The following is a 23,106-nucleotide window of genomic DNA, read 5'->3' as shown; positions in this document are numbered from 1 at the left end:
AAAAATAGTAAAATTATAAATAATTAATTAATTATTGAGCAAAAACAAATTTGAGGTTAGGTTTCTTTGTTGTTGCAAGTCAAGTGACATTTTTTACAATAAATAATTGTTAATCATACAATATTATTATACAAAATTGAAAATAAACATTATTTAAACATATTTGTTGAAAAAAATTACAGATTTGCCTGGATATTTCAAAAGTTGTCAAGCCTTGACAGGTGCCAGAACATTTACAACAAATAATGACAGCAGGTAAATAAATTCTATTGTCATTAGCTTTGTTTTTGTGAGATAACAAATAATACGTGTAAAAAATAGTGAAATTATAAATATTTAATCAATTATCGTGCAATGAAAAATTCGAGATTAGGTTTTCTTGTTGTCATAAATTCATTTACAAATTTATACAATGAATGCAGTATACCAATTCATAAAAATAATAAAATCAATAACAGTAATTAATTCATCATTTTTCCAGCTATAATAATTTTATTTTAATAATAATATTTATTTTTTATAGATACAAAAGATGGCCATAGTTTATTTGTAAAATATTTCTGACCAAGTTTAAAAAAGTATTGGCTCTTTATTGAACAACAAATTATGGTGAATAATTTTATATTTATTGTTATTTAATTTTTTTTATTTATCCAACAATTTTCTAAAATATTATTTGTTAAAAATTACAGTAGCTGATAAATGTTTAAAGCTAATCAAAGCTAATCAAGACTGAATATCAAGTAATTGTTGGCTACATGAAAATGTGCTGATAATTCAAACCAAGGCAAGAGTATGTTACATACCATAGGTAATTTTTTATAGTTATATCAAAGCTGTACAATTTCTTGATTATATTTTAATTATTTTGTATGTTTTTTGTTACAGAATGACATTGTACCAAGTGAACTGTCATAAATAACTGACAAATGGAGATAAATATGTCATGTCATTGTTTAATCAAATTAAGCAAGCAATGAAAATGATGATGATGCTGGTGGTTGTAGAAGGTATGTTGGTTTTCGTTTTTCTTCGACAAATTGAGTAAATTTAATATGAAATCAGTCTAATCAGTTACGAAACTTATGGAAAGAAATATGATTGATTTCATATTAAATACTGATATAACTGAACGACAAAAAACTACGAAAAAAAAACAGACAAAAGACGTTGATGGTTCTTTTAACGACATATTAAATTCAACACATAAAAAATGGAAAATTAATTTTAAATTAAACGTTCATTATCCTGCGTTGCGTTTAAAAAATATCAGAGTTAATTGTTAAACGGTGCGAAAACAAACAATGTAAATTTATAATTAATAATTATAAATATGCAATATAAAAAAAGAACAAAATAATATTAGAAAAAAATAAATATTACTCTGAAAAAATTACAAAATCACTTGGGTCAATGATGATATCAAGAACCACAGGACATTTGTAAAAACTTGGAAAAGAACCAACATATGAACCTACTAAGCGAGATCATGCCACAGAACATAATATTGATGCTCCGAAAAATTTACATGACGAATACCTATATAAAAAGTAAAAACATGGTCTACTTATGCCAACACCAGACGATGACATTGGACATCCTGCTAATACAACTTACATCATATCCATCCATGTATCCTGTGAGCTGCATCTACATCTTGTGACATGATACAATTAACGAACTACAAAATAAAATAAATTTTTTTTACTATTTAAAATAATGATTCTTCAAATTTATTTATGTGTCTTTGAAAATAAATGTATTGTAATTAAATTGTCGTCATTTGAAGCAAGAAGACTAAAGACTTGGTCTTTGTGATTTGAACTAGGTCTTTAGTCTTCTTGATTTAATATAAATAATTGTATATTCAACTCTGATATGCTTGGAACCAAGTGCCACTCGTACAAAATATTTCATATAAAAATGTTGTCTGTACACTGTACAATGTTCGTAATAATTTTATGTTATCCAACAATTGATTAGATAGTCGGTGTTTCAAACACATCGGAATTTTATTTGTGCACCAATTTTTGTGTACATTATAAATCATACAGTTATATATCCTAAATTATTATTTAATAATATAATATATTATTTAAATTACTCGACACACACAATAAAAAGACACTCACAACAACTTTGACTCAACATAAACCAATACTTTATTAATTATTAATTTTTAAATTTATCATCATGTATATATTTTAATAATTTTTATGATTTTTATTTATTTCATAGTGGAATTTGGCATGTTTACTAATTGCAATCATAAGAAAATAATCATTCATATACACGTAGAGCATATATCTGAATCATGTCTCATAAATCATCTAAATAGTCATTGGTGCATTTGAATGCTGGCTCCTAGATCTTCTACATGGTCGTTGGTGTATCTGAATCATTTCTTCAAGAAGACTAGACACCAGGAAAGACAATGTATGTTCATTGTCTAGTCTTCTTGCTTGTCTTTCTTCTAGAACTTCTAAAAAAGGTAAGAGGCCCTCTGGTCATTTTTTTAACCAATCCCTCAGGGTAAAAGTGCGTCAACAAGCTTGTAGCATTAAAGAATTTATGATATAATTATTTAAAGCTACTTGATAATCCCTCAATATTTATATTGTATATATTTTTGTGACTTGTACAGCTCACCTTGATTACTTTTTATTTTTTTTTTTAAATTTAAATTATAAAATTTGAATACCAGAATAAATGGTGATAGTTGATTGATCAAGGTGTGCACATCAACCTGTCTATCTCAAACAGAGTAGACGGGGGTGAATAGGATGTATTTCAGGTATATATTTGTCAATTGTCATTTTTTCTAGGAGATATTAGGATGTTTATTTTATTTCTTTTCAGGTTTATTTAATATATTTATTTTTATAATATTTAGATTTAAATAATTTCTTGTTGAACGCACTTTACCATTGTAAATTTATTTTTGATATCTTTGCAGCTTTGAGCGCAAGTAAATAATTAATATTTTTTTACTATTTCATTTCACTTGTTTATCAAGTTTTTTAACAATTTATTATTTCAATGTTATATATTTAATAATATTACATATTGTAGTGTTTGTCATTTAAAGACTTAGTGCAAGTGTTTTATTTATTTTTCGAGTAAGTAAATATTTTATATTTAATTATAATTGATTATAATACTTTGATGACGTATATGGTTTTTGAAGATTTAAATTTTCAGCCATATTTTTTTAAAATTATATTTTGCATATTTGCCAACAGGTAGCGTTCACCTGGAGCTTAAAAAAATAAACATAAACATAAACAAACATAAACGTGTTTATTATTATTTATTATTAACAAATAACAATGAGTCAATGACAAATAATATATAAATATATAAATAATAGTGTATAAATTTAAAAAATAATTATTAAAAGTTAGTTATTGAATTGTTTGTGATTATTGTTTTTTTTTATTTGTGTTTGATACTTGGTATATAAATAATAACCTTGTTGAAACAAAAAAAAAATATGGTATGTACTCATAAAAATTAAATTATCATTCAATTATAATATTATTTAATTTTTAATTTTATATTTAATAATAAGGATGATTTGATGAAAAATTGGAGTCCATATGCTGTAACATATGATCCATTGAAAGCTGGAAGTATTGATGGAACTGACACAGAACCACATGACAAAGCAATAACAAGAGCAATTAATGCACGTTATGATCCACCTCGTGACCTGAAATCTGATCCATCTAGAACATTATTTGTTGGTAAAATTGGACCAGATATAACTAAAAATGATTTAACAGAGGTAGGTGTATTATAATTTTTGACAATAATAACAATAATAATAGGTATATCTAATTTTTTTTTTTTTTTTTCATTTATTTTAGTTGTTTATGACAGTTGGTGATGTACGTTCTGTCAAAGTAATTGTTGACATTGTGACAGGTTATTCTCGAGGCTATGCTTTTGTTGAAATGAACAATGATGATGATGCAAGAAGAGCTGTCAGACGTTTAAATGACAAAATTATAAATGGTTGTAAAATATTTGTTGATTGGGAATGTTCAAGAACAATGAAAGGATGGAAACCAAGAAGACTTGGTAAATGTTTAAATATTTTATAATACCTAATTATTATTTTGTTTATTGATTATTAATTATTAATTATATAGGTGGTGGTTTTGGTGGAAAAAAAGAATCTGGTCAATTGAGATTTGGAGGAAAAGATAGACCATTTAAAAAACCAATTTTTATATCAACAAAAAAATTATAAATAAAAGTAAGTTTAAAATAATATAAATAATATTAAAAATGTTAACAGTTGGCTAGACAATTAACAAATAAGCAGCAAAATAAAAAACGAGGCAACTTTATATTCTTGTGTTGTTAGCAGCACTCCCTACCCAATACCCCGATGTGCCCCGTATACCCCGCCATATATGGAGCCCATCGGGGTCGTATTCATCTCACCTCAAACTAAACATCTTCAATCGTCACCTCGTACATTTTCAATAGCCACTTGGACACTTGTCCAAGTATCCAACTATCCCATTAATATACAACAATCAAATGATTATTTATTTCATTTATTTATTTTCTTTTCTACCCATCAAGTTTAATATTACATCTATATGTAAAAGATAAAAAGTCATTAGTAAATTAATTTTAGATAATAGATTATGATTAATTTTTTTAATTTTTTATACAAGTAAAGATGAATTTCTAGTATAGTATAACTTGAGTATTCAAGCTTCTCTAATTTCATTTTTCGACATTAATAATAACGTCAATGTTTCGTATAGGTATAGATATATTTAAAATAAAAATAAAAAAAAAAAAAAAATTATTTTGTTTTTGCAATGGGTGATATAGAGAAAATTTAGTGGAGGGATAGGATAAATGTAGTAGTGGAAATTCGACCGAGATACCAGGCAGTTTTGAATATTTAGTTTTAGTGACCTGGGCTATATTTATATCTCATGGTATAAATTTAAAAAATTCTTGGAAATTTATGTATATTAATTTACAACAATAAATTGTTGTGATTTTCATCATCATCATCATCATGAAAAAACATACTTATTTGACATTTACATCCACACTAAAAAAAATGATTGCTAAATTTAATAATAATTAAAATTGATAATTTTTTTTTTTTTTTTTTTGTCAAGTAACAAAACTCCAGTTTGATCCAGCTGATTGGAGTAAAATTTCATATTCCAACGATGGTCGTCTCAACAAAAATAGTTAACTCATACAAACATAAAAATAATTTTTGTTTAGTTAAACATTAACACACACACACATGATAAATACAAAGATGTAGCTAAGAAAACTAAATAATATCTATTATTAGATTAACCAAGATGGTAGTAGGGATTTGCCTGGTTGATGAGTTTAAAAAAGAAGTGAAATAAAAAATAAACTATATAGAAAAAGAAAAATACAAATAAGAATAGAGGGAGAATAAAAAAGCACCAAGAAGATGATGATGTTGATGATGATGATGAAAAAAAAAAAAAAACAATTTTTAAATAAATAAAAGAAAGAATGATGTAAAAAAAAAAAAAAAAGAAGGAGAGAAGTATAGTTGTTTCTTGCCAGGGCGAAGAGGTCGGACTTCAGAGCCGCTGAAGCTGTCGCGGACTCCACATTCCATCGGGAAACACCTTTCTGTGAACGCGTTTATTTTCAACAATCACTAGAGATCACTGTAACCGAGGAGATAAGACGAAGATTTACTTTTTTTTCGAGTCTTTTCCGAGTGTAAGTTTTAATTTCAATAATTACAAAATTGAAAAAATAAACAACAACAAATTAAAGAAAAAAAAAAAAAAAAAATTACTTATTAATAATAATAATTGAAAAATATAATATATTTTTCATTTAAAAGTTTTTTAAATTATTAAAATATAAATACTATAAATTAAATTTTACATTTCAATTTTTTTTTTTTTTTTTCGAAATCTCGAGTGAGTGAAATTTTGCTGAGCTTTTTCTATCATCATCATCAATTCAAATAAATTTATACTTCTGGATGCTTCATTGTGATTATAATTATAATATTGTGATTTTTCTAATAATTAGAATTAGATATTAGTAATTTTTTTCAGTGATATTATCAAAAAAAAAGTGAAAAAATTATGTGCGAAATGTGGAAAAAAAATAATTATTATTTAAAATTTAAAGTTACGGTGTTGGATAAAACCTTTTTTATTTCAAATTAATATTCAAAAATATTGAATTTTAAATCTTTTTTCTATTATCATTTAAAATAGATGTATAATTTTAGTTTAAAACAATTAAATTGTTTATTTATGGAAAAAAAAAAAAAAATGAATGAATGAGATAATTTTTTTGAATTTTTTTTTATTGAAATATAATATTGGGTAGTTTATTTAAAATGGTAAATGGTATTTCTTGATGAAGATGCCGAATTGCTAAAATTAGGTAGAAACGAGGAAGGAACATGAAGAAGGCGTTTCGTTCTCCTTTTAGAGCTTGGGGCCGCGGATCAGCCGTTCGCGCCAGGCCAGGCTTACAAAATCATCAGCCATATCAAATTACTTGAAATTATTTATTCAACTAATCAACTCATATACACTAGATTATATTTTATTTTCATACTAAAATCTAAATGAAAAATATTGAATGATTTTTTTATTATTTATTTTTTTTTTTTGCAGGACAAATAAACACACTTAAAGATGTCTGACGACGAGGAGCAATACTCGTGAGTATTTTCAAAAAAAAAAAAAAATTAATAACAAAATAATATACTTTTTTTATTGATTTTAAAAATTATAATATTGTCAAAAGGGTAGGTCATATAAATACCCTCTACTTTGTGTCCTTTGTGTTATGTGTTTTCTTTTTTTTTTTCTTAAATGTTAAAGAAAACCCTCCCTTGTTGATATTTGTTAAATAAATAAATAAATAAATGTTAAATATTTTACTGTGTAATTAATAAATAATTGTTTAATCATTGTTTTTTTTTTTTTCGTTTTTCTTTTTTTTTTTCTCATAATACAGCAGCGAGGAAGAGGTCGAAGAAGTCGAAGAAGTGTAAGTATCACAAAAATATCATAGAAAAACCAATTTATTATTCAATAAAAACTTGATTTTCATTTTTATAATTTTATATTTCAGGAAGTAAGTTTCCAGTCAACTTTGAAGACTTTATTATACTTTATATATTATAATTCAAATCAAAGAGAAAAAAAAATGAAATTAGTACTATTTACTAGGTCGGTGGAAAAAATGAAAGAAATATAGTAAAAATTTTACAACACACGAGTAAGTTGGATGTATCTCTTGCAAATGAAAAAATAAAATTAAAATAACAATAAAATATTACATCATCATGATTAAAAAATGATATAATATTTGTTGTATTGCATAACGAGTCAAAAAAGCACAAAAAATAAATTATATTTATATATATAGAAAAATATTCAAAAAGAGATAAACATATTATTGCGTGTGAGTGAGTGAGTGAGAATTCACTTTCCCGTGTGTTGTCGATTATATATATATATTTTTACAGGTCGGTGGTAGTTTATTTTATATTTAGAACTTGTGTTTCCTTTAACGAAAATAGAGTCTGAATGTGTGGCCTGCTAATACGTCTATGCAGCCCGTTAATTTATTAGAGTCACATCAAATTTTATTTTTTAATATTCAATATAAATAGTCAATTTTAATTTTCAAAATTTATTTAATATAAGCATTTCATTTTTTTTCAACAATATTCAAAGCCCCCCCAAATATAATCATCCTCACGATATCATCCACCCTCGAAAAAAAAAAAAAAAAAATGTTTAAAAGCCAATTACTGACTCTGGTTTTTTATCTTTATTTCCATCCAAAAACAAAAAAATAAAAAATAAATAAAAACCACCACCATCATCATCATCATCATCACAATCAAATATTACAAAAAAAAATACAAAAATTCCAACTCCGATGCCAATCGACGCAATGCGACTTGATTCTTGAAAATAAAAGGCAGCCCGAGAAGAAAATCGAGTAAGTCCCAGTCTGCCTGGCTCTTTGTCTTGTCTATATTTTTTATTTATTATTATTTTTCTTCTTAAAAAATTAATTCAATTAGCATTGTCCGTCTCGCGCTTACTTTACTCATTAAAATTATTTAAATTGCTATTAATTATTATTATTATTATTATCATTATTATTGTCGTAAATCTTAATTTGTGATTTTTTTTTTTTTTTTTTTTTTAAATAATTAAATGTCAGCTTAGTTATATGTATATATTATATTATATAAATATTGCAAATTTAACAATTCAAAGAAAGCTTTGCTATTCGTATTTTATTAATTGTTGTCAATTGTTGTCTATTTTTTTTATTTTTTCGAAAATATTAATTTTAAATATAACGTTTATGAAAATCATGTATAAATGTGAGTCCTGAGAAAAAAAAAGAAAAACACCTTTCCATAAATATAATATTTATTAATTATTTAAAATCTAATTTATTCCCAGTAAAATAATTGTCGTCGTTGTGTCGATGGTAATGCCGCATAAAAGTTCTTATCCTTTCCATTTTAAAAATACACTAAAAAAAATCCAAAATTTTATACACTACACAACACAAAGCAATTAATTTTTTTTTTTTTTTTTTTCTTTTATTAAACAAAGTTATTATTATGATAATTATTCTGTGGCTATTTCTTGTTGTTTTTAAATATAAATTTTATTATTATATTGATCATATAAAGAAATTGCCAAAGATGTGATAATTATTTTTAAAAAAAATATATATAAAAATAAGGGTAAGATGTGGAGATTAATAAATGTGTGTTTTTATTTTTTGTAGGGGTAGGGCGTCCCAAAAGTAAGTTTTAAAAAGTCGAGGTGTATTTTAACGTGAATAATAATTCCTCATTATAAATTGTTTTTTTTTTTTAACTTCCCTTTTAAAGAGGGTCCAGAACTACCCTTAATTTCTTTTTGTGATTAAATACCGATTAAATTAAAAAACAATCAAAAAATTAAAGAAAAAAAATATATCCAGTGACTCATTTTTAATTAAATGCTTTAAAATAATGCATAAATATTTTTGTTTTTTTTTTTTTTTTTTTTTGTGGCTGGAGCTGATATTTATTTTGGGATCAAACTGGATAATTTTAATTAATTAAAAAATAAAAAATTTTCATTTACTCGTTTAAATTGTCACAAGTGTTAACAAAAATTGTCCCATAAAAAAAAAACAAAAATCCTTTTAAAACCTTTGTGAATATTTTTTTTTTGTTTTTAAATTTTCATGTTAAATTAAAGATATTCGTGTTTTTTTTTCCCATTTTTATCATAACTACTTACTATTCCTCTGTGTGACTGTGTCAAGTGTTTACCCAATTATACAGTTAAAATGAATAAAAACCCGAATAAAAAATACCAAAACAAAATAATAATGAAGCTACATAATTTGTTCGATTGTATTCGAGCTAAAAAAAAAAGCAACTCGTCGCTTATTAATTATATTACAAATAATTGTTAATTTATGATATTAAATGTTGATAATTTTATTTCATGATGGTGTTTAATAATAAAGGGCGTCTGAGAATCCCGAGTTTATGAAGGTAAAATAAATTTTAAATATAATTTAACAATTAAAAAATATATAGAAACAATATAATAAATTAAATTTTAATGAATAATTTTAGAGACAAGAACAGAAAAGAAGTGATCTCGATGAACAACTTAAAGAATACATCATGGAGTGGAGGCAGCAGAGGTCGAAAGAGGAAGAAGAGTTGAAAACTCTCAAGGTACTTATTATAAATAATAAATAATATGAAATAAATTTATAAAAAATTTTATATTTTAATAAAAGGAAAAACAAGCCAAGCGCAAAGTTAGCCGTGCTGAAGAGGAAAAAAAATTGGCTCAAAAAAAGAAGGAAGAAGAAGAACGTCGCCAGCGTGAAATTGGTAAATAATTAAAATAATCATACGTATTAATTATTAATATGATTTAATTTTATGAAATTCTAATGATTGTTGTTAATTAATTATATAGAGGAAAAAAAACAACGTGATATGGAAGAAAAAAGAAGACGTTTAGAAGAATCTGAAAAGAAACGTCAAGCAATGATGCAAGCAATGAAGGACCAGAGCAAAAAGGGTCCAAATTTTACAATCAACAAGAAAGATCTTGGAGTATGTATCAAATACTTATATATTTAAAATGATAATTAATTGTTTATTGATATTAATTATTTATTTATTTATTTTCATTAAAGGGTAACCTTTCATCTGCACAACTTGAACGTAATAAAACAAAAGAACAACTTGAAGAAGAAAAAAAGATATCTTTAAGTATTCGTATCAAGCCACTTGAAATTGAAAATCTTTCAATTGAAAAATTACGTGCAAAAGCCAATGAAATGTGGGAAGTTATTGTTAAACTTGAAACTGAAAAATATGATCTTGAAGAACGTCAAAAACGTCAAGATTACGATGTAAGAAATTTAATTATTTTCATTATTATAAATTAATATAAATTATTCTTTTTTTTTTTTGTCCAGTTGAAAGAGTTGAAAGAAAGACAGAAGCAGCAATTGAGACACAAGGCTTTGAAAAAAGGTCTTGATCCAGAAGCTCTTACCGGCAAATACCCAGTAAGTTGTCAAAATAATTATTTTAAATATTCATTTTACAATGATTTATCATCAATAATAATAATGGTAAATTTTTCGTAAATTTAGCCAAAGATCCAGGTTGCCTCTAAATATGAACGTCGTGTAGATACCAGGTCCTACGATGACAAGAAAAAACTCTTTGAAGGTGTAAGTACATTATCCTGGTTATCATTTAAAATTCATCTTGAAAAATAAATTCCCTGACAAAAATTATCACAAAATAATAAAATATACATATATTATACACTTTCTGGTCAATGATAATTAATTAAAAATAGAGAAAAAAAAAAAAAACAATATATATTGATGAAATCACAGGGTTTAGAGACAGTTCTAGCAGAATCTGCTGAGAAAACATGGAAACAGAGAACAGAACAATTCATGAAGCGAACTAAAAGTGAGTCAATTATTCCCATCGAGTCATTAGATGTTCGTTTATCTCGAGATAAATATTAAAAAAATATCCAATATTAATTTTGAACGGTTATTTGACCCGATTGATGGCCCCTTTTTTAATTTAATTTAATAATTTTAAATCCTATACATGTCCAGCCAGCCAATGATGATGACAACAAGACAACAATATGATTTTTATTTGTTGTTTATAAAAAAACTATTGATAATTTTTTGTTGGCCCCTTTTTTTGATATTAAAAACGAAAAAAATATACCAGGACCAATAAATGTGATTTTTTGTGATTTTTTTTCGTTGATTAAATTTTTGTTTAAAAAAAAAAAAAAAAAAATCCTTGCATGTTCGACCATGATCCATGATTACAGGGTTTGAATCAACAACTCAAGGAAACCATGGAGAAGCAGTGGACAGATCAGAAGCAAGAATTCCTTGGTCGCCAGAAGAGTATGTACTCTTCTGAAAACTAAAAAGTCTAAAAAAAAATATATTAAATACTATGTAAAAATAGAATTAATTAATTTATTAACAATTTATTGATTTTGATTTAGTTTTTTTTATAAAATATAACAATAATAATATAATAAATATCATTTTTTTTTTTTTTTAAATTGTTTTGTATAAAAAAAAGAGATTAAATGATTATTTATTGGAATAATAATTTATATATAATTTACAGCGAAGTTACCTAAGTGGTTTGGTGAAAGACCAGGTAAAAAGAAGGATGATCCAGAATCACCAGAAGGTGAAGAGGATGTCAAAGCAGCTGCTGATGATGATTTGGAACCAGCACTTGAAGAAGAAGAAGAAGAAGAAGAAGAGGGTGAAGAAGAAGAGGAAGAAGAAGAGGAAGAAGAAGAAGAGGTAAATAAAATGAAAAAAAAAACATAAAAAAAAACTTATAATTAAATGAAAAAAATGATTAAATTTTTCTTTTAATCAGGAGGAAGAAGAGGAAGAAGAAGAAGAAGAAGAAGAGGAAGAAGAAGAGGAAGAGGAAGAAGAATAAAAATAAGCTAACCAATATAATATAAGATTACATTTGGACCCAAAAAATCATCCACAATGTCAACGAAGAAGTAGAAAAAATAATACAAAAAAAAGTATCATCAATCATCATGAAAAACCAAAAACCAAAATATACCTACATATATATTTGAAACTTAAAAATTGATATTATTAAAACTACTTGTTATCAATTTTTTTTCCTGTTTCTTTTGTTGTTTTTTGTTTAATTTTAAATCTTCTACTTCAATTTAACTTATATAATACTTATAAAAAAATACTATGTTACGTTGATATACAAAAAAAGAAAAAAAATACAAAAAAAAAAAAAAAAAACCAACAACACACTCAAATACACGTTATTAAAATAATATTTAAAAAATAATAATAATATGTGCTTGTTTTATTTATCCTTAACATTTATTAAATAATAATTAAATGATATATATATTTTTGAGGAAAATATTACATTAAAATTTCGAAAATTTATGAAATACTATTTTTATAAATATTTATTGGCATTGATTTAAAAATATTCTTTTTTTTTTTAATAATCTTGTCCTTGTTGGTTTATTTTTTGAAAAGAAAAAAAATAATAATAATCATGAACATAAATATTTAAAAAAAAACTTCCTCAATCTATTTGTCTCTCTTTTATTTTTTATTAATATTTAATGCTTAAAAAAATGAGACATACACGTGTGTGTGTCTAAAAATAATACTAGACGACGTTTAAAAATAATAATAAATAAATAAATGTGTTTTAAAATGATCGAGACAGTGTGAATGTCGCTGAGAGGTTTTAGAGTTTTAAATTTTAGTGTCAGTTTGTACTTCTTGCTGTACTTGTGTTTTTTTTTCATTTTTTCAATTTTTTTAAATAAAAAATTAACGATACAATAGAAATTTCGAAAAAAAAAACAAAAACTTGAATTAATATGATTTATAAATAATATATTTAAATTTTGAAAAATAAAAACGATCGAAATTATTTCGAAGGTCTGATAGAAATACACACGCGTTTTTCGATTTACATGCATATATCCAAGTGGTCTCTCGCGATAGATAAAAAAAAGAAGTGGTAAAAGTGGGACCAGTGTGTGTTGTTATTATTTTAGTGTGTGTTGTTAATCAAAATGGCGGTTATGGTGGGAGAACGTGGTGGTGATGATGATAAAGTGTTTGTTAAAAGTCCCAAAAAAATATATACAAGTGTTGAAAAAATAAAAGATATCAAAGACATAAAAATTATAACTAAAAAAAAAAGTAAAATGAGAAGTTGACTAGGAAGTTTGCCAACTAAAAAACCCATATCTATGGGGTAAGTTGTTTATTTATTTATTTATCTATTTATTTAAATTATTTATTTGTTTATTTACATTTTTAATTGTCATTATTTTTTTTAAATTTATTTATTATATTTTTTGGAGTATTTTTTAATTATTTGATTGGATATACATGTATTGTATATGTTGAAAAAAATAGAAAAATTAATAATATTATTATATATTATTAAAAAAAATATTTTTATAACTGTCATCACGACCGCGACCACGACCACCACCACTGTCACCGAAAAATGACACACACACACGTGGATTTTTATAAAAACGCGCCAAATAATAATTTACTCGTGTCTCCTCGTCATCATCATCATCATTATCATTACGATCATTTTTTTTCGTATAATAAAATGATTATTACTTATTTTTAATATCATTATAATTAGTGCCTCTGAGTAATTAAAAATACTAAATAGAAATTATTTTTTTTTTTTTTATATTTAAATTATAATGAAACTATAGGTATACATTGTTTCTTGGATTTCTATACGACAAAAGTTTTTTTAATATTCAACACGATTTAAATTCATATGAAAATAATTAATTTAACTTTTTAAATTTCATATAAATAATTTTTCATTGCAAAAGGAAAAAAAAAAATTGAAATTGTCTCGGGAACATTCAATCTTTATATATTCTAGTCACCTAGATACAATTTATCATTGTCAGATAAAAATAATAATAAACCATGAAAATATATTATTCGATGAAAAATCACAATTGGAATTTTCTTTATTTCTTTTTTATTCTAATTTTTTAATGCAATTATTCTTGGATATCAGACAGATAAAATAAAATAAATCAAGTCAAATATTGATTAATAAATTAAACTAAATTTATTAAAATAATTTATTATTATTATTTCATAAATTTCCATTTTATTATATATTTAATAAACATTTACTCGTGTAATATATTATTAACTTTTATTTTTTATTTTTTTTTACCTATTGGAGGTCAGTGTTTTGAGTATACAAATTACAAGGCTAGTTGTTAATTTTAACGTTAATTTTTTTTTCTGTATTTGAATAAAAAATTCCTACATATAATATTATATATACTTGGAATTTTTTTTTTTAATGCTATTCAAAAGTTCAATAACTCGTAAATATTTTAGCATAAATTATTATTAATTTATAATGAAAAGAAAAATAATGTTTTATGATTTTTAAAATTATATTTATTTAAATTAATAATATATAAATGTAAATATCAATGAAATAATAATACTAATATTTGTGAAACCTGTAAACATTGCCATTAGTTAAAATTGACTTGAAATACTATATATTATTTTAAAATAAACTTGTCATCTACAAATACAAATACAAATACAAAATATACATATATTATACATCACGTGATAAATATTTAACTGGATTTAAATATAATAATAAATTCGTATTGGTTGAGTTAAAATTTACAATAGATAATTTGGCTTCATCGAAACCATAAAATTTCTAAATTGTTAAATATTCTACTCAGTCTTTCTTCATAGACAAGTCGATTATATACCAGCAAAAATATAGAAAAATATTATTTCTTAAATTTAAAATCAAAATAATTTTTATAATTTTGAAAAGTAAAGTGAAGTGGTTAATTGATAATTTAAATTTATAAATTAAAAAAATTTAAATATGTCAACTGATGAGCCAAAAGAACAAGGAGGTTCTGATGAGGATTACGTTTTGGAGGACGATAATGATGATGGGTAAGAAATTAACAATACAAAATAGAAAAAAAAAAAAAACGAAAGAAATTTCAATTATTTATTTTGCTTCTTTTAATTTGTTGGAAAAAACTTTTATCAAATTTTTATTTTTTCGTAATTGTGACGGGGAAAATAAATAATAGAAAAAAAAAAAATCAAACGTGGATAGTTTTACGTTTTTATCTGTGATCCTTGAGTAAATGATAGGTATATATATTTTCATGAAAAAAAAAAAAAAAAAAATGAAAATAAAAGCTCTTGGGGGTCGTAAAAAAAAGGGCTTTATCATTTGAGTTCGATTTATTTTTTCGACCTTTATTTTAATGCCAATATAATAATATTTCAACATTTTTACATGATGATTATTTCAAAGTAGAAAAAAAATTGATTAAAATTTAAATGCAACAGAATTTGTTGTTTTATTTATTTATTTATTTATTTTTTTTTTTAAAATCACAATTTTCTTATCTCTAATTTATTTTTCAATAAAATGTTTTAAAATTAAAATATAATTTTAATTTGTATTATTAGGAATTTTTATTGTTTATTTTATTTTTTGATTAGTCATAGTTGACCTTCAATGAAAAAAATCACTCAAGCATCAAGCTAATTATACTGATATAATTATTATAGTTATGATTTTATGGTTGTTGCATATATTTTGTATCTTTTATTTTTTATTAATTTGAAATCAACGATATAGGAATAATTATTGTATATTAAAACCAGTTATTTCCATGATCCCACCACCGTCATTATATAGTCACTACGAATAAATTCAAAAGTCTCCTTCTTTATTTTTATTTTTATTTTTTCTTCATTCAGTTTTTGCCTCTCTGGAACATATAATATACCAATATTATTGTTGTGTAGTGTTTATTAATTTTACAACAACAAATTTGTTTATTTTTAAAATTAAATAACATTATAGTCAAATGTTGTTTTAATATTTTCAATTTATAATTTTAATTTTTGTCTGAAATTATTTATTTTTAACATTAAAGTGAATATATCAAAATAAAAATTTTTATGTTGTAAATTAAAAATTCAAGCAAATAATTATTAACCTTGAATTTTAAAAATGAAAATTTTACCTTGCTTTATTTGTGTTAAAAATTAAGAAAAAAAAAAAAAAAATTGCTGATCTTAAAAAATCCAACGTATTTCAACCGGTTTATCGATCAATTGAAGTATCATGTGGCCTTCAAATTGAACCAAAGTGAGTTACATTATGTAATACAGTAGAAATTAAAACAAAAAAAATATAAATAATGAAAAATTATTTAAACACAAGTTGTCATGTTAAAAATATATGATAAGCAAGTAATGAGATAAAAGTAAAATATACCACACTGAAAAGATAATGGATACATATTGAGAAGAATAAAAACGATATTGAATAGCGTGTTCGTAAATAGATATACCTACACCCTGGTTATTTTATATTTTAAATCACAAAAGTTCCCTCCAGCATCGACAAAACTTTATCATTCTTCTCCTCTTATCTTTTGCATTATTATATTATACATATACCTCATTTTTAACCGTTTTCTTTTATCGTTTTTTTTTTTTTTTTGACCCTTAAATTTTTATTATTATCATCATCATCATGATATTGTTTTTTTTTTTTTTAACTAACCGATCGATTACTCGAAAGACAGAAATACCAGAGAACAAACCAATAGTGTCCCACAAGTGAATTTAATTATCGATTTTAAGCTGACTTATTTATCTAACCCTGTCCTCTTTTATTAACAATATCTCATTATGTAAATTTTATACATTTTAAAATAAATAAATTGTATTAATATACCTATATATTTTATAAAATTTTTAAATTAAATTAAAATTATACAAGAGCTCAATAATAAAAATTATATTTTTATTTCAATAAATTTTATTTCTATTTTTAAAAATAATAAAGAATCTTGGAATTTTAATTATTTGAAAAAAAAAAAAAAAAAAAATGATTATCAATACAACAACAATTACGTTATTAATTATTTATAATTATAAATAATTACATAATCATAATATTTAAAAAAAAAAAAAAATGCTTCTATTTGAATTTAATACTCTAATGTATCCTTGAAACTATTAACGATATTGACAATTCAATTGAACATATTTTTGTATGGTTTTTATAAGTGCATAATAATCAGCTTGTTTTTTTTTTTTTTTCATTATTTTTTGTTCATTTAATAATTGCGTTTACCGTGAATAGATATTTACGATGATAATGATGATAAAGCAAATTAAATAATTATTCTCAAAAATTACCAATAAGTAGTTATTCATAAATATTCATAAATTTATTTATTGTATTTTCAATATTATAAGTGGAAATTAAAACCCACAATTGAAATTCACTTGAGATTAATTAACGCCTATATTAAAATAGTAATTTGAATAAATATATATATTTGTGGTTATTCAAGAGGCTATTTCAATTGTTGATTTACAAAACTGAATTATTTTTAACTAGATGAAGTTTTGTTTGTTGTAAATAATTAATGACTGATTGATTTTTTAAGTTTATTTTCTTTTTTTCTATTTTTTAGTTCAATTTTATTCAATAAAATTTTATGGCCATTGTTTTTAAATTTTGTAGAAAGTCTATAATTATTTTTCCCAATTAATTTAATAAATTTTTAAAATAGATAAAATTAAAAGATTTTACGAGAAAAAGTTTTTCTGAATTTTCCATAATTAAGACAATGATTAATTGACTTTTAAATTATTCAAAATATAAGCATTATTATTTCATTTTTCATTGATATACCAGACATTTATATTTTTTCTGAATTTTAAATTCAATTATTTTTTTTATTTTTTTTTATCAAGATAATTGAATTTAAAAACAAACAACAAGCTCCTATTATTTATTATTCTTCAAGAAGATGACACTAATTGGAATGAAAAAAAAATCAAAATAAATATACAAGATTATATGATAATACGTATACATACCTATATTCGAGGGAACATAAAAAAATATATAAAAATCAATGAAAAATAAATTTAATTATTCATCTAAAGATAAAAATAATATTCAAGATATCCTAAAATAAATGGATAATATTATTTGCTCCAAAAATTATTACAATAAATATATATGTTCAAATTTGTGATACCTACTTGTGTCCTCAAGGCATAAACTGTCGGTTATCTCATATACTTATATATACGCAGATAAAAAATATCACAATTTTTTAGGATCAAAAGAAAAAAATAAAGATTTTGGATAAAAAAAAAATTTTATAATATATAGATATACAGATTTTGCAGTCTTATTTTATTTTTGCCATTTACACGAACGTTAAATTGTCACATAAAAAAAAGTGAAAAGAAATAAGTTTAAAAATAGAACAAATCTCAAATTGTGTGACTCTTACTTTTCTATTATTTCATTGTGATATTTGTATATAGAAAAAATATAAAATAATTTTACTCTTATATTTTATTATTATTATTTTTTTATTCTCTGATGGATAAATTATATTACGACAATCACACGAGTCATCCGGCAACCGGCAATATTGATGTGTCATAATTTGACTTTATTATATTATTATTATGAGGATTTAATGTTACATTTATTGGCACTTTATTTTAAAGCACATTTATTTTTTTTTTTTTTATTAACAATTATTGCAATCATCGTCATTGCATTATTTATTATATATACAGCAAAAATTTAATTATAACTCAAGCTAGCTAATTAATGTGTTTGATGTTAAAAAAAAAAAAATACTATGTACTTTGTAGTTTGAAAAAAGAAGTATATATTATTTGTTTTTTTATTTTGTCAAGTTTTAATTATACACACACTATTTTAAAAAATTAATTTGTATAATTAATTCATGATATTTTAAAAGGAAATTAATTAGTATAATTAAAGAAAGTAAGAAAGAAAAAAAAAATGAAAAATTTTACTCTAAATTAAAAAGTCAAATGCGAATAATAATAAATATTTAAAAAAAAAATAAATAAATAAATTAGGAATATAAAAATTACTTAGAGGTTTTTGTGATGTATAATATATGCATTGTAGGTTACTTGGCATCTCACCAGGGCTAGGACACCAGGTGCATTTCTCGGAGGGAACGAATTTACGATGCAGGGAAGACCCTGAACCACCCGATGAAAGGTTGGCAAGATATACATATAGATGTTAAAATAAATAAATACACAAAAACAATAACATATACAAATTACAATTAAATAAACAAACAAAAAAAAAATACTCTATAAATAATAATTTCCCTAAAAATAGCTAGAATCATATGTCGTGGGATTACGGGTCAACTATATATATAAAAAATGATAAATATAATAATATATAAAATTGTTGAGGCTTATTATGTTTAGCCTCTATTATCGAGGCTTATAATCAAGTGGATTTGAGAATCTTGTGTATCGGTCAGGTTGACAAGGGACGAGTCATATAGGCATATAGAGATATTTAATTATAATTGAGTATGATGATGCAGAGTGCAAGTTGATGATATTGAGGGTTAATTTCAAATAGAATGATAAAATAATGATAAAGGAAATAAAATAAACATTGAAAATTCAAGTTATGTATAAAGAAAAAAAAAAAAAAAACCACCTTGATGGTGGTGGTTGATTATGATGCCAAAAGCAACACAAACCAGAAATATATTTTTCTGACATGCACTATACTATACTATACATTATTATTAAGTTTATCCAGCAGCAGGTAATACTACCCTGGTACAGTTTAAATTAGGTCATACATTCCCTCAGGTGTATACATACATATAAATTTAGTGTTGTTGATGTATTTGTCCTGTGCCAGTTAAACCAACATTCAACCACTATATATCTTTTTAGGTCATATGGCCTTTGAGAAACACCAAAAATCATACACATGCCATTTCAATTAAAATCAAATATATCCATCCATTGTTTAAACATCAACAACAACAATTTAGATATCAAAAAAATAATTATTATAATTACTTACGTTAATTAAATTAATGAAAAATAATTTTTCGTAATTAGTAAAATTAAAAGAAATGAAGGAGGAAATTTTAATACATACATATATTGTTGATTTTATTATTTTTTTTAATAAAAAATAATGTATCATAAAGTTGAAGGTTTTGATTTAATCAGTTTTTTCGTTGAGGTTGATGTATTACATTGCGTGTTGTATTGTGGCTGACGAAATAATAATATCTATACACAGTGTGACACTCCCAACATACATGTCAAATTTAATAAACATTGTATATAATATATCCGCAAAATTTCCCATCTACATTATTATTCTTTACAATATTTTTTGCATATAAAAGATTTCATATTATTTTTTCGATCATGAAGAAATTCAATTTTTTTTTCTTCTCATTTTATTCAGTGAATAATTTTAAATTATATAGATGAAAAAAATATGAAAAATTTATTTTTAATTTTTTTTCCTTTAAATACATTGGATACTCAAACTCACAAACAGATTAAACATGAAAAAGTTGAAAATAATAATAAAACGAAAAAAAAAAAATGTAGAGCAAAAACGTGACATTTTTCAGATGATTTATCATGAATGTAGATTCGTTGCATTTGGTATTTATTCTAAGCTTTTATGAAACAAAAAAAGACTTGTAAAAAAAATACTGGATGTATTTTTTTGAATAATTTAAAGCTCTGCTATAGTTGTTTCCATATTCACACTACTTCTCTTAACTCTTTTGTTGCCGGCAATTTTAATATATTAAAAATATTCTACAAGAAAAAAAAATAATATATTTCCATAAATAATGGAAATTTAACATGTACTTTTATATATTTATCATTTTTTTTAACACGACATCTTTTATATAGTTTAAAATAGTATATATATTATATTTATATTTTTATTTATAACCTTTATCAATAATTTTTTTGCGTCTGACTATTCTCGATTCGTACCACTGAAAAAACATGTAAATATTTTTTTAAAAAAATTAGTCTGACACTGCTTGACTTGTACTACTTAAATAAATAAGTCTTAAATTTTTTAAACATATATAAAAAAAAAAATATTATTTTAGTAATTTAAAATTTTGGCTTTAACCTTGCCATTGACTTGTACTACTGAAATATTTAATATCACAAGAATCACAAGAATTTAATATACAAAATTTAATTTAAAACCATGATAAAAAAATGAAAAAAATAAAAAATTACATATACATATATATTGTCAATAAATTACTTTTTAATTTGTTTTTAAAAATTAGTCATCATTGTTAACATAAAAAAAAGCTAGTTCATCAAGTTAAAAGGATAGGCGACTCATCTCATCTCAATAAAAATAAATAATAAATAGTAATAATAATAATAATAAATCACACACTATCCTTGCGTGTAAAAATGAAAAAAAAATAAAAAAATACTACTTAGGAATGATTTACATTGCTAGTCGAGGGGGATGATAATAAAGGGGTTAAAAAATAAATTATTCAACACGTGTTTAAATGGACAACCTGGTGGCTGTGAAACATTTTCCATGTTTTTTTTTTTTTTAACCACAAAATACATAAAAATAAAAAAAAAAAAAACTTTAAAAATATTGTAGAATAATATTAAATTTGTTAATTTGGAAATAATTTAAATAGCTTTTTTTTTTTATCATATATAATATTTTATTTTTGCAATCCAATTGCAGCTTAACGAGCTCTATAAAATCCTTTTTTTTTTCATTGCTTTATTTTTATTTTATTTTATTTTATTTTCACGACACTTGACTATCTGGTTTTACCTTTATTGTCCAACTACTTAAGTCTCATTGCTGTCTCATTCTCCGCATCTTTACGATGGTGCCACAAAGTTTAGATGAGGCCAAACTCTAGACGACGTTTTAGTAATTCAAATATATATATAGCTCTTTTTTATTTGGCCATTCTTTTAATTTAAGTATCCTTCCTTTGCTCTAAAAAAAATAAAATAAATAAAAGCAGAAAAAAAATAGAAACTTTTAGCTGACGTTTAAATAATATAAGGATAATAATTACTGTTATTTTATAATTTAAAATACGCGATGGAAAAAGTTTTCAAGTAATAAATATACATAGAGTTGTATTTTATATAAATTATTATAGAATCAAACGCACTAATTATTTTCTTCAACTTTAAATAAACTTGAAGTTTATTTTTATTATAAAACACTCGAGTTTACAAATATAATATAATAATAATATATTCAACAAAATTTTCATCATTAAAATTTATATATTTATTTTATTAGTTTGGAGTTGATAAAATAACATGAAAAGTTTTTTAAAAATAATAAAATATTTTCATTGTATATAATTTACAATCTCCTTACAATAAATTATTGATATATTTATTATTTATTATCGTTTAATTTTATGTAATATAATAATTTAAAATCTCGTCAAAAGAAAACCCAAAGTATATATCTATTTTTATATAATAATAATAATAATAATAATAATAATAAAATTCGATAACCTCCCTATTGTAATATATTTTTGTCTTTTTGTTGTCAATTCACGTGTCAGTATATATATAAAAAAATGTCTTTCTTGTTTTATTCAGGTATTTATATCTTTTCATCTATATTTTTTATAAAACTCATTCACTCTTGCAGCTTGGTTATCTAAAATATCCTTCACCCATCAATTGACTATAATATACAACTTAATATTGACACAGACACAGTTTTACTGAACACAGCCAACTCTTTGAAAAAACTTTATATTGTTATGTGCCACCCTCAATCAACTTTATTTTATTTTATTTATTATTATTATTATTATTATTATAATAAAATTTTTATACAATCCCCACATGAAATATTACAGCATTTCGTGATGCCAACTTATTTTAGTGTACACATACTTAAATATTGATGCAATTTTTTATTTTTATTTTTATTTTCATTTAATCTCCAACGTTTTATTATATACAAAATTGGATATTTTTATTTTTTTCAATTTTTCATGTGTGGTATATCACTGC

General features: G+C 23.1%; 2 protein-coding genes and 1 long non-coding RNA gene across 10 annotated transcripts; all 3 read left to right on the top strand.

The window, feature by feature from the left end:
* Window positions 1–139: 139 nt before the first annotated feature.
* Window positions 140–2,903, top strand: LOC122854120. 2 transcript variants are annotated; one of them, XR_006373940.1, is made up of 5 exons: window positions 140–255; window positions 524–609; window positions 693–811; window positions 889–1,010; window positions 2,274–2,903. It is a non-coding gene; the product is annotated as an uncharacterized LOC122854120 (long non-coding RNA). The 2 variants fall into 2 exon arrangements; XR_006373939.1 differs by having other exon boundaries at window positions 2,239–2,903.
* A 541-nt stretch (window positions 2,904–3,444) lies between these two features.
* On the top strand, window positions 3,445–5,749 carry LOC122854119 (U11/U12 small nuclear ribonucleoprotein 35 kDa protein-like). The gene is made up of 5 exons (XM_044154537.1): window positions 3,445–3,496; window positions 3,572–3,787; window positions 3,870–4,083; window positions 4,155–4,261; window positions 5,587–5,749. The coding sequence occupies exons 1-4, from the start codon at window positions 3,494–3,496 to the stop codon at window positions 4,253–4,255; spliced, it is 534 nt and encodes a 177-aa protein (XP_044010472.1). The 5' UTR covers window positions 3,445–3,493; the 3' UTR covers window positions 4,256–4,261; window positions 5,587–5,749.
* LOC122854117 (troponin T, skeletal muscle-like) lies at window positions 5,604–12,103 on the top strand. Of its 7 annotated transcripts, XM_044154536.1 has the most exons (15): window positions 5,604–5,748; window positions 6,669–6,715; window positions 7,015–7,045; window positions 7,994–8,010; window positions 8,821–8,838; window positions 9,556–9,583; window positions 9,668–9,772; window positions 9,838–9,934; window positions 10,023–10,162; window positions 10,246–10,464; window positions 10,531–10,623; window positions 10,711–10,791; window positions 11,424–11,502; window positions 11,735–11,919; window positions 11,999–12,103. In XM_044154536.1, exons 2-15 carry the CDS (start codon window positions 6,690–6,692, stop codon window positions 12,062–12,064), a joined length of 1,185 nt encoding a protein of 394 aa, XP_044010471.1. In that variant the 5' UTR covers window positions 5,604–5,748; window positions 6,669–6,689; the 3' UTR covers window positions 12,065–12,103. The 7 variants fall into 7 exon arrangements, with proteins under 7 accessions (XP_044010471.1, XP_044010465.1, XP_044010464.1 ...); XM_044154533.1 differs by lacking the exon at window positions 5,604–5,748 and having other exon boundaries at window positions 7,015–7,051; window positions 7,990–8,010; XM_044154531.1 differs by lacking the exons at window positions 5,604–5,748; window positions 7,994–8,010 and having other exon boundaries at window positions 7,015–7,051.
* Window positions 12,104–23,106: the final 11,003 nt, after the last annotated feature.

Source organism: Aphidius gifuensis, linkage group LG4 (assembly GCF_014905175.1).
Source record: "Aphidius gifuensis isolate YNYX2018 linkage group LG4, ASM1490517v1, whole genome shotgun sequence".
In the NCBI taxonomy this organism is placed as follows: domain Eukaryota; kingdom Metazoa; phylum Arthropoda; class Insecta; order Hymenoptera; family Braconidae; genus Aphidius; species Aphidius gifuensis.
The sequence above is the reverse complement of the archived record's forward strand: the minus strand, read 5'-3'. Positions and strand labels throughout refer to the sequence as shown.

Bases quoted from the DNA above. Each gene is read 5' to 3' on its own strand.
- LOC122854119 (XM_044154537.1), top strand. The intron at 3,788-3,869 runs GTAGGTGTATTA...CATTTATTTTAG, and splicing joins CTAAAAATGATTTAACAGAG to TTGTTTATGACAGTTGGTGA. The intron at 4,084-4,154 runs GTAAATGTTTAA...TTAATTATATAG, and splicing joins ATGGAAACCAAGAAGACTTG to GTGGTGGTTTTGGTGGAAAA.
- LOC122854117 (XM_044154536.1), top strand. From the start codon at position 6,690: ATGTCTGACGACGAGGAGCAATACTC. The intron at 9,584-9,667 runs GTAAAATAAATT...GAATAATTTTAG, and splicing joins AGAATCCCGAGTTTATGAAG to AGACAAGAACAGAAAAGAAG. The intron at 9,935-10,022 runs GTAAATAATTAA...TTAATTATATAG, and splicing joins ACGTCGCCAGCGTGAAATTG to AGGAAAAAAAACAACGTGAT.